This window comes from Oncorhynchus kisutch, linkage group LG20, assembly GCF_002021735.2.
Source record: "Oncorhynchus kisutch isolate 150728-3 linkage group LG20, Okis_V2, whole genome shotgun sequence".
NCBI lineage: Eukaryota > Metazoa > Chordata > Actinopteri > Salmoniformes > Salmonidae > Oncorhynchus > Oncorhynchus kisutch.
This window is the reverse complement of record NC_034193.2, coordinates 37,384,022-37,396,239: the sequence shown is the minus strand read 5'-3', so window position 1 is coordinate 37,396,239 and position 12,218 is coordinate 37,384,022. Positions and strand designations below refer to the sequence as shown.

The following is a 12,218-nucleotide window of genomic DNA, read 5'->3' as shown; positions in this document are numbered from 1 at the left end:
TAGGTCATTTTTATTTTTATTTCACATGTACCAATCAGTGCCTTTCTTTGCAAGGCATTGGAAGACCTCCCTGGTCTTTGTGGTTGCATATGTAGTTGAAATTCATTAGTCAATTGAGGGACCTTACAGATAATTGTATATGTGGGGTACAGAAACTGCGTAATCATTAAAAATGAATGTTAACCACTATTATTGAACACAGAATGAGTCCATGGAACTTATGTGATTCGTTAAGCAAATTTCTACTCCTGAATGTATTTAGGCTTGCCATAACAAAGGGGTTGAATACTTATTGACGCAAGGCATTTCAGCTCTTCATTTTTTATTAATTTGTTAAAAAATAAAAAATAAAAAAAATCCACTTTGACATTATGCAGTATTGTGTGCAGATCAGTGACACAACATCTAAATTGAATACATTTTAAATGCAGGCTGTAACACAACAAAATGGGGGAAAAAGTAAATGGGGTGTGAATACTTTCTGAAGGCACGGTACGTTTTATAAGTGTAAATGTATAGCAAATCTCCCATAACTTACACTTTTAAGTAGTTTAAAGATTCACTATAAAGAAATCTCTCTGCTTGCTAAAATTCCAAATGTTGGTTTGTAACAAAACAAGCAAAAATAGTGTAGAGGGATCATTGTACCATCTAAACTGCTGTGAAATATATTTTTCATAACCAAAAATATAGTATTTTCAGCTGTTTGAAGTTATTGTACAAAACAGAAAGTAAAAGAGGTAAAAACAAAACTTATGAACAGAAGCAGAGAAATAACACACATAGAACAGATCTACTACATCTTAGACTTGCTTTCAATGAGAATGAATGATCTATAACTCCTCACAATTCTATTTGAATTTGGCCAGGTTGCACAAAAAGTTATATATTGCAGCTTTAAATTGAAGCAACCCACTACAATTCATACTGAAATGTTGAAATGTATGCATTGAAAACAGTTGAAAACAGCATAGAAATACAAGGTCACAAAAGAGAAGCTGGGTACAATTTTAACATATCAAATGTATACCGTACTAATTACTGGAGAATACAAACAAATACACACTTATTCTGGGAAATATATTTTAAAAAAGAGGCAAGCACAGTAAGGGCACATCATTTGGCCATGCTGAACAGACAGGTTCATAAGTCACTTAAATTAAACTTCCATTCCCCAACCATCATTAACTATAGCTATGAATCTTCAAAAAGCTTGAACCTTCCTCAAAACCTAAAGAGCCTGGTCCCAGTCTCAGCTCCATTTACAACTAACCTCACCAAAACCAATCTATTCATTTGTGAGATATTCGCTATTCACCAATAAGCAAATAAACAGACAAAAAAACATAATACAAACGTTACTGTTTGGTTGACACCTAGTGGCAACTGAAGGTAACGAATGACCAATCTGTCAATCATTTTGTGGCTGGGGGAAGGGGGATAGTAATTTACTTATTAGGACACGTATACCCAAAATCCCCACACCAGCCTCAAATGTAGGTAAAGTAGCAAATTGTGGGCAAAATTCACTAGAAGGATAAAGCTTAATGACAGTTAAGAGTAAGAGAACACCCACATATCATAGCAAGTAACTTTGAATGACAAAGTTGTGTCAGAATTACCTATGGATAACAATAGGTTAAACCTGGATGCCTACTCTAGTCAACCGCAAATACAACATGTTTCTCGTAAGTTACAGACCTATAAGACATAAAAAAAAAAAACATTATAGTATCAACATCATTAAGAAAAAAAGTATTAAAATGCGTACTCACTGCTGTAAGTCGCTCTGGATAAGAGTGTCTGCTAAATGACTCAAATGTAAAACGGACTGTGACATTATGTGACACCAGTTTGCAATGATTAGATGATATAATTTTTTAAAACATAAAAAGCAAGAAAAATAAAGATAAAACGTGATGGAAATATAAGAGTTAACTCTTGTAATGCCCAGACAGTTTTTCCACAGAGATACAATATACTTGTATTTTAAACACCATATTTGGTTGTGTACATGGTATAAATGCCTTTGAAGTTAGTATTTTCTTGTGCTGCCCTAGAGCATAGAAAAGCATACCATCTCAGTGAATGTTAAATAAGTATTTTCCTGCCATACTGTCTACCTAATACCATCTTCAAAGTAATCTTGTCATGTTTACCTCTAAAACCAACCCAAGAGCCATTCCTCCCATTTTAATCCATACTCTCTATCCCCATGACAGGAATCATCTGGGTTGTGTTGATTAGGGTACGCAAAAACAAAAATAAACATTTTTTAAAAACATTTTGCACTGGAAACTGAAAATGAGTGTTGCTTATTGTCCCTTTTATTCCATTTAACGGCAAATGAACACAACCCTAGAGGCACAGAGGGGGCGGGGGGGGGGGGGGGGTAGGGTGGTGTCGGGGTGATACAGGAGGGGACAGGTGGATGTTATAAGAGATTTAGGGGTCTCGTCGGATGAACCAGATCTCGTTCCTGCGACAGGACTCCCCAGGGTTGTTGTAGACAGCCACCATGTAGGAGTAGCGATGCATCTCCTCGCTGGGGCCCAGCATCTCCCACAGCAGGTTAATCTGAGGCATGATTGTCTCCTCTGTGGTGGTGCCGAAGAAAGTCCTACAGAAGACCGCATTTGTTATTCGTGTTTAAATAAATACTATCATTACTGCTATTATCTGATAATTTTTAGCCAGATATCTTACCAATGCAAAGTAGTGTGTGAGTCTAGCTAGTACGTATCCATTATTTATTGAAGTTAACATTATTGTTTGGGTTGATTCCCCACACACAGATTAAGCCAGTACTGGACCAAAACAAATGCTCAATGTGGACTCCATTGTAAGTGCTTTTTAATATGATGGGAAACCAGACAGTATCGTTAATATCCATGTTTTGTTTTTTTATCACTAATCTGACTAATTATTTCCACCCATTTTGGCTAGACATTGTCTATCTGAATCCATTGTCTATTTTTACATGTCGATATGTAAATAGGTCAGAATAGGTCTCCAAACCACAGGCGAAGTAGAATATGCCTCAAATCAAGCCTGGGGCTTGAGTATCGAAGTCAGCCAGAGGTGGTAGTGTCCTTACCGGGTGATGACTCGTAAAGCCTCCCTTTGGAGTATGGTGATGTCTAGGTCAGTTGGCTGGGGCGGGTTGGCCTGGAACTCAGCAGGCAGGTAGTATGCAGTCAAGATGTCTTTCTGAAAGCCATTGCCGTCCTCCAGCATTTGGATACTGTTCACAATGGGTACAGTCATTCCCAAATAGCGTCCTGTCGATACAAGAGTGTGCTATTATAATTACTCACTGTTACCCTGTTTTACTATACACTATATTTAGGTCTATGGTAAGGATTAGGATTACTGATGTAAGCACAGCAAGAATGACTAATTAATATACAATAGAGTCTAGGCCCCAAATCAATCAATTGTAGATCCACTGTACTTAAGGTTATGATAAGGGTTAGGGTTACTGCTGTAAGTACAGTGGAACAACAAGTGATTACAATATAGTTGTAACAATGAGTGATTACAATAGATTTTTCACTATACTTACATCAATAATGACACAGTAACATGAACACTAAGCCCTTACCGACAGAGTTCTCCTTGCAGATGAATTTCATGAGTTTCATGAAGCCCATGGAGATGCTCTGCTCATACAGCTTCTCCCCTTTAGTGATGCACGCCCACTTCCCTGCAGGGTACACCCGCTCCTCAAACAGCACCTCGCCCAGCTGCAGAAATAGACAAACACACACTTCGTAATCCAGGGAATATAAGAGATCTTTCACTTCACTTTGCACTCGAGCAATGGCATGGATGCTCAAGCTGAAACACACACTCGCGCGCACACACACACACACACACACACACACACACACACACACACAACATAAATTGCACTCAAGCAAATACATGGATGGTCATAAAGGCAACACGCACACAGATTTTACACACCACATTGCACTCAGGCATTTACACAAATACGTTTGAACATACACACAGCTTTCATTATTTATTTATCATGCAAAACACTCAAAAGTACATATGCCAGACACTCAAAAGAAAGACAAGAAAATGGCTTCATTTAGCTTTTACTACAGACTTTCCTTCACTTCAAAATGGAACATCCAGCCAACATATCTGCCATTGTCATCCTGACCTAAGATTGGTAACAAGTGGAAGGGACACATACTGTACCTTTTCATGCAGAGAGACGGAGGTAAAGGGGACCTGCTCTCTTTCTTGGGTTTGGTTCCGTCGAGTAAGCTCTTGAATTGGTCCTGTCATTTCTATCAAAACAACACAGGGGTCTTCTTCATTTATTTTAAAGTTTACAGAGAGCAGCCTGAGCGCAAACCTCACTGGTAAAAACCTCACCGGAACCAAGTGAAGTGGGGGATTATTCGTCATTGGCTTATGCTTTATAAAAGGAACCCAGGGCTAATGTCAAGTATTCAAGTCTCTAGGTAAATGGGCCTGCTCTAATATCTATAAGCTTCTTACTAGACCTCAAACTGATGCCCATTTGAGTACGCCATGATAGAGACTTCAGTACACACACTTTAGCAATCAAGTCATACTGCTGTATTACAGACGGTTTGGAATGTGGAAGATAAAACAATGTGCCGTAAAACAATGCACCGATATTGTTGAAATGTAGCCATAATTTTCTGGGACTTTGTTTAGCCGTCTTTGCTTATGGACAGGATGTAGCAACTAGAATCTGAGATTTTATTTAAACTATAGGAAGAAACCATGTCCTGTTGCAACGTGTTAGATTTCTCAGATTGATTGTCTCCAAATACACTGCTGCCAAGCAACTACCTCGAATGGGACTATTTTACTCCACCGCCTATCTCGCTTACCTCGGGGGACGGACACCTGGTGTGTGCTGGCGATCGCCTGCCAATGGGTGTACAGCCTCTGCTGCTCGTCGTCCTCCATTGGATCAGGGTTGTCAGTGATGTCATTGTCCAGTTCTTCATCCTCCAATCCGTCGAGATCCTCGAGGGAGATTAGTGCCATTGTTTTCGTCCACAGCCCGGGCAGATCTGCAAATACAAGACCAAGAAGACAAGTTTGTTACTTTTCCTAGAAATAGGGTGATTGTTAACTTCTTTGGGACTGGGGGGCAGTATTGAGTAGCTTGGATGAATAAGGTGCCCAGAGTAAACTGCCTGCTACTCAGTCCCAGTTGCTAATATATGCATTTCATTATTAGTATTGGATAGAAAACACTCTGGAGTTTCTAAAACTGTTTGAATGATGTCTGTGAGTATAACAGAACTCATATGGCAGGCAAAAACCTGAAAAAAAATCCTACCAGGAAGTAGGAAATCTGAGGTTTGTAGTTTTTCAACTAATTCCCATTCCAATATACAGTGTCTGTGGGGTCATTTTGAACTTCCTAAGGCTTCCACTAGATGTCAACAGTCTTTAGAATCTTGTGTCAGGCTTCTACTGTGAAGGGGGGCTGAATGAGAGGGGATTGAGCAAGGTGTCTGGCAGAGTGCCATGGGCTCGTGACGCGCGTTCATGTGAGAGTTACCTCGCGTTCCATTGCTTTTCTACAGACATTATTGAAGATTTATGATAACATCCTAAAGATCGATTCTATACTTCGTTTGACATGTTTCTACGGACTGGAACGGAACTTCCGCTGGACTTGCACGCGAGTCGTGAGTTTGGATTTGTTTACCAAACGTGCTAACAAAAGGAGGACATTTGGACATAAATTATGAATTTTATCGAACAAATCAAACATTTATTGTGGAACTGGGATTCCTGGGAGTGCATTCTGATGAAGATCATCAAAGGTAAGTGAATATTTATAATGCTATTTCTGACTAATGTTGACTCCACAACATGACGGATATCTTTATGGCTTGTTTGGGCTCTGAGTTCTGTACTCCTCATCAGATGAAGAAGATCGTTACAGAACTACCCACCAGAAAAAGACCAAGCAGCGTGGTAACAAGGAGCAGAGGGTTCTCGACCCCTGGACATGGGAGGAGATACTAGACGGTAAGGGACACTGGGCACAGGCTTGGGAATATGAGCGATATGAGGTAAGGCAGCACAACAGGCAAGAGAGGCACACGGGGAGATTGGCGGAGTCAGGCGATAGACCTGAGCCAACTCCTCGTGCTTACCGGGAGAGGCGTAGTACATACGCCTGTGCCGGGCAAATGTGGGCATTGAGCCTAAGGGAGAGGTGTGAGTGGTATGCACCAGATCTCCAGTGCTCCCCCACAGCCCGGTTCAACCTGTGCCTGCACTCTGGAGGGTCTGGGCTAAAGTGGTCATCCAGCCTGGAGGAGTGGTACCAAGGCTGCGCACCAGAGCTCCAGTGCTCCCCCACAGCCCGGTCCATCCAGGTGCCTCCTCCACGCACCAGGCCTCCTGTAGGTCTCCCCAGCCTGGTGGGTCCTGTGGCAGCCCCACGCACCAGGCTGTCTCTCCGTCTCCTCCCTCCAGGTTCTTCTGCCTGTCCGGCGCCTCCAGAGTCTCCCTCCTGTCCGGAGCTGCCCGTCAGTCAGGAGCCGCCGGAGTCGCCCTTCCCTCCGGCGCTGCCAGAGTCTCCCGCCTATCCAGCACTGTCAGAGTCTCCCGTCTATTCGGGGCCCGCTGTAAGGGTCCCCAGTCCGGGATCGGCGGTGAGGGTCGCCGCTCCAAAGGCGCCACCTAAGTGGGCCAAGACTAAGGTGGAGTGGGGTCCACGTCCCGCGCCGAAGCAGCCACCGCGGACAGATGCAGACCCAGACCCTCCCCTATGGGTTTAGGTTTTGCGGCCGGAGTCCGCACCTTTGGGGGGGGGGGGGGGGGGGGGGTACTGTCACTTCCTGACCTTAGTTCATTTTTTATGCCTCTATTTTAGTTTGGTCAGGGCATGAGTTGGGGTGGGCATTCTATGTTTTTGTTCTCTGTGTTATAGTTCTATGTGTTTGGCCTGGTATGGTTCCCAATCAGAGGCAGCTGTCAATCGTTGTCTCTGATTGAGAACCATACTTAGGCAGCCTGTTTTCCCCACTATGGTTGGTGGGTAGTTGTTTTCTTGTGTCTGTGTTTCACCATACAGAACTGTTTCGATTTTCATTGTTTCACTTTGGTTATTTTGTGTTTTTGGTCCGATCTTTCATACTCCTCATCAGATGAAGAAGATCATAACACGCACGGCAAGCAGTACCGGAGTGACAAATCTAGGTCCGAAAGGTTCCTTAACAGCTTCTACCCCCAAGCCATAAGACTGCTGAACAAATAATCAAATGGCCACCCGGACTATTTACATTAACACCCCACCCTTTGTTTTTACTCTGCTGCTCCATGCTGTTCATTATCTATGCATAGTCACTTTACCCCTACCTACATGTACAAATTACCTAGACTAACCTGTAATCTGCAGATTGACTTGGTACCTGTACCCCCTGAATATATAGCCTCATTATTGTCCTTTTATTGTGTTACTTTTTATTTTATTTTATTTAGTAAATATTTTCTTAACCAACATTGCAGTTAAAGAAATAGAGTTAAGGGCTTGTAAGTAAGAATTTCACAGTAAGGTCTACACCTGTTGTATTCGACGCATGTGACAAATACATTTTGGTTTGAAAAGCTGATTTATGCTTCATCTGGAAATGTTGTTCGGAGTCTCCGAACGAAGGGTGTGACGCAATTGTGGAGCCTCTGGAGGCTTGCGTAGGCCAAATTGAGGTAACAATGCGAAGGGCTTCGCATAGCTCTGTATTGACATGTTGGTTGGCATTAGGTGGGGGCGGTACATCCTGCATAAACATGGAGAACTTTGATGAAAGTCTATCAGAACAAGTTGACAAATAAAATACATATTTATGATACCTCATGTAGGGATTTCAAAGACACAAAAAGGAGTTAGAACTCCTGGAAGGAGATCAGGGAGGATTTGTAAACAATCAACTAATCTTATCAAACAAAGTGGATATTTGTCAAATCCATCAGGATTTATGTATTGTAACAGGCCCACAATGTGGTTATTAAAATCAGATTTTTATATATTTGGCTGTTTTCGCTGCATAACATTTAGAAGTTGTCCCTTTTCCGGGTTAGAAGAAGTGCTGATATGCTCCCATTCATATAAACTGGTAGCATAGCTCGCATATAGAAATCAGTGGTGGTATTCAGTCACTTTTAACTGTAATGCAGTTGATTGATGACATGAACATGTATTGGGGTTGACATCCATACAAGAATTATACTCTGATGTTTACCTCAACATAGTGTGAAATAAACAATAGCCTGAATGTAGCCTGATTTTGCTGTGGGGTATCGGGGAGATGCAGGTGGAAAACCGGTGCAGTATTTTGACTTCATGATAGAATTGAGGTAAGGTCTTGTCATTTCCTTTGGCCAGTTGTTTGTAATTAGCTGAAAGGCTATCACAACGAGTGGTGCACCGCAGACCAATTTATTGGATGCGTAGGACAGCTCCCCAAAACGCAAGCAGTACGAATGCTTTGACTTCTGCCGAGGTCGCATCCCAGTAAATGCTGTACTGCCGCTACAGAGATCAGATTAACCATACATCGGCTTTTACCCCACATAATTAAACTCAGTTTACTACGGCAACCGGGCTGCACATTACTCAACACAAACCAAACACAAAAACACTATACCAGCGCGCGCTAACAAAACCACTAAAAGGAGTGCACAACAGCACAGCCTTCGTTAAGGATTTTAATGCAACATCCGATTAATCATCAGACAATTAAATGGGCAGTGAACTCACTACCGTGTTCGAGAGCGTCAAATGCATTGTGGGTAAATGGTGACACTGGCTGATCAACAAATAATAATGAGTTGTTATTTGTGATGCAAGGTCATTTGTGGATCAGTCAGTCGGCAAGTCAGCTGCAAAGTCGAACAAACACACTGACTGCAATTGCATGACAGCAAAAGTAGGTCAACCCTAGGGAACCAGCACACCCAATAACGCGGCAAAAATGTCATTAGGGGTTGCTTGAACGCATGCCATGAAGGTAATAGGCTTTAGGATAGACAGCTCATCGTTTACATTTTTTTTTTTTTTTACAATCATTTATATTGGTTGAGCCGCAATCGGTTATTAATTGTGTAGAATCTGTGGACTTTTCGGACATTTAGCTATTAATTTGTTATATTCTTCCCTGAACCCTAGTTTAGACCAACTCGTTTACCCGAATGTAACATTTAGTGATAAAGTCGGCGTTCTTACCTGGTCAACAAAGTAAAGGATCGTATTTGAGCACTACTTCTTCTGATCTACTGTACAATCAAAACAGGACATATACATTCAATGCCGCACTAGTGTTCTGCCAGCAGCACAAACGACGACGTCAGTTTTGTATGCTAATACAATTCCTTCAAAAAAAAAGCCCGCATTTCAAAACATTAAAATGTGGATAACTATTTCAAAAGATTACATTTTAATCAATGTCCAATTTTTATTGTGCATAAAAGCAAACGCAAAAAAATGACTTTATGAAAACAATTACAAATATGCTCCTAAAAACCTTTTGTAAGACCACTATCAAAAAACACAATGTTCAGATCGGTATGTTCACAACATTGGGCTGTGGAGAAAAAACGATTCTATGTGCTGAGTCAAAAGAGAGGTTGGTAATTCTCAGTAGAGTAGGGTCTGTAGAATCGATATATGGTGTTATTTTTTGAGGGACTGAAGTCTAAATACCAAGACACACTTTCCACTCGACCTACAGACCCTAATGAGTATTCCCAACCCACTTTTACCTCAGCATATACAGCAGTTTATATCTATAAACCCATACAGTATGTAATTCATATGCAGTGTATTGGATTGTAATGAATGTAGCGGCTGAAGTAATGAGTCACCAGCACTCTGTATTAAACCCACTGCCCAGCACAAGAGACCAATTTAAGTTTTGCAGACTCTATATTGAGTAATTCCGATTACATATTGTATTTTGTTAAGTGTATAGTGACTGCCCCTAAAAAGCAACCAATCACTTTGAAAATGGCCTATGTGGCTTCGATATGAGTCAGAAACATTTATTCTAGTGTCAAAATTTACTACAAAGTCAGTCTTTTTCTGTTTGACTGTTGAGCAATACATCCTTGCCTAGTCATGTCGAGTTATGTGGATCTATGTATGTGGAAATGTTTAATTGTGGAAAAACTACACTGATGAAAAATATAAACGCAATATGTAAAGTGCTGATCCCCATGTTTCATGAACTGAAATAAAAAGATCCCTGAAATTTTCCATAAGCACAACAATTAGTTTGCATCCCTGTTAGTGAGCATTTCTCCTTTGCCAAGATAATCCATCCACCTGACAGGTGAGGCATATGAAGAAGCTGAATTAACAGCATGATCATTACACAGGTGTACCTTGTGCTGGGGACAATAAAAGGCCACTAACATGTGCAGTTTTGTCACAACACAATGCCACAGATGTATCAAGTTGAGGGAGCTTGCAATTGGCATGCTGACTGCAGGAATGTCCATCAGAGCTGTTGCCAGATAATTGAATATTAATTTCTCAACCAATGTTGTTTTAGAGAATTTGGCAGTACATCCAACAGGCCTCACAACCACAAACCACATGTATGGCGTTGTGTGGGCGAGCTGTTTGCTGACGTCAACTTTGTGAATGGAGTACCCCGTGGTGGTGGGGTTATGGTATGGGCAGGCATAAGCTATGGACATCAAACTCAATTGCATTTTATCGATGGCAATTTGAATACAGAGATACCGTGACGAGATTCTGAGGCCCATTGTTGTGCCACTCATCCACCGCCATCACCTCCTGTTTTAACATGATAATGCACGGCCCCATGTCATAAAGATCTGTACACAATTCCTGGAATCTGAATATGTCCCAGTTCTTCCATGCCCAAAATTCTCACCAGACATGCCATTCATTGAGCATGTATAACCGTGTTCCAGTTCCCGCCAATATCCATCAACTTCGCTCAGCCATTGAAGAAGAGTGGGACAACATTCAACAGGCCACAATCAACAGCCTGATCAACTTTATTCGAAGAACATGTTGTGCTGCATGAGGCAAATTGTCACACCAGATACTTACTGGTTTTCTGATCCAAGGCCCTAACTTTTTCTTTTACATATCTGTGACCAACAGATGCATATCTGCATTCCCATTCATGTGAAGTCCATCGATTAGGGCCTAATTAATTTATTTCAATTGAATGATTTCCTTACTGAACTGTAACTCTACAAAATCTTTGAAATTGTCATGTCCCTTCATTGAATGGGACTCCATTGTGTCATCACCCCCAATGCTTTCAAAGAATGGCAGACTGAAAAACCCTATACGGATTGACCATGCCTCCACAGCCAACGTTTTATGTCTTGCAATGCATGCCCTGCCAAAGGACCCTAGTATGCAGAATAGTTAGCCCTGCCAAAGGACCCTAGTATGCAGAATAGTTAGCCCTGCCAAAGGACCCTAGTATGCAGAATAGTTAGCCCTGCCAAAGGCGCCTAGTATGCAGAATAGTTAGCCCTGCCAAAGGACCCTAGTATGCAGAATAGGTGGTTGGAGTTCGGTTGGTCCCCAAGTCTGCACCAGTAACGCTAGCTTGGTGTGCAACGACTAGTGGTGGCGAGTATAACCAGAGAGACTTGAATATCCGATCGCTGCAGCTGTACATAGTCCATCTGTAAATAGCCAACCCAATCTACCTACGTCATCCCCATATTGTTTTTATTTACTTTGCTGCTCTTTAGCACACCAGTATCACTACTTACACACCACAATCTGCTCATCTATCACTCCCTGAATAATCTGTCACGTTCTGACCATAGTTCTGTTATTTTATTCTTTGTTTCCGTGTGAGTGTTTGGGCCACACGGTACTGTTTCGGTTTTGTAAATTCACGTCATCGTTTATTGTTTTGATTCAGTGTTCAGTTCTTTCTTTAATTCAAATCATCATGAACACTTACCACGCTGCGCTTTGGTTCGATCCTTACTCCTCCTCAGACGAAGAGGAGGAAATCCTTTACATAATTTGCTAAATTGTAATTACTTTACTACTATGGCCTATTTATTCCCTTACATCCTCATGTCATTTGCACACACTGTATACAGACTTGATTTTTTTCTATTGTGTTATTGACTGTACGCTTGTTTATTCCATGTGTAACTCTGTGTTGTTGTTTCTGTCGCACTGCTTTGCTTTATCT

The 12,218-nt window shown here is 41.5% G+C and overlaps 1 protein-coding gene across 1 annotated transcript; it reads right to left on the bottom strand.

Annotated features, from left to right (window-relative positions):
- LOC109875537 (heme-binding protein 1) lies at positions 1 to 9,355 on the bottom strand. The gene is made up of 6 exons (XM_020467878.2): positions 9,242 to 9,355; positions 4,881 to 5,066; positions 4,213 to 4,304; positions 3,605 to 3,746; positions 3,098 to 3,281; positions 1 to 2,620 (listed from the first exon to the last, which is right to left on the bottom strand). The coding sequence occupies exons 2-6, from the start codon at positions 5,038 to 5,040 to the stop codon at positions 2,446 to 2,448; spliced, it is 753 nt and encodes a 250-aa protein (XP_020323467.1). The 5' UTR covers positions 5,041 to 5,066; positions 9,242 to 9,355; the 3' UTR covers positions 1 to 2,445.
- Between the last annotated feature and the right edge of the window lie 2,863 nt (positions 9,356 to 12,218).

Bases quoted from the DNA above. Each gene is read 5' to 3' on its own strand.
- LOC109875537 (XM_020467878.2), bottom strand. From the start codon at position 5,040: ATGGCACTAATCTCCCTCGAGGATCTCGACGGATTGGAGGATGAAGAA. The intron at 3,282-3,604 runs GTAAGGGCTTAG...TTGTATCGACAG, and splicing joins CTGCAAGGAGAACTCTGTCG to GACGCTATTTGGGAATGACT. The intron at 2,621-3,097 runs GTAAGGACACTA...GGTCTTCTGTAG, and splicing joins GCTTTACGAGTCATCACCCG to GACTTTCTTCGGCACCACCA.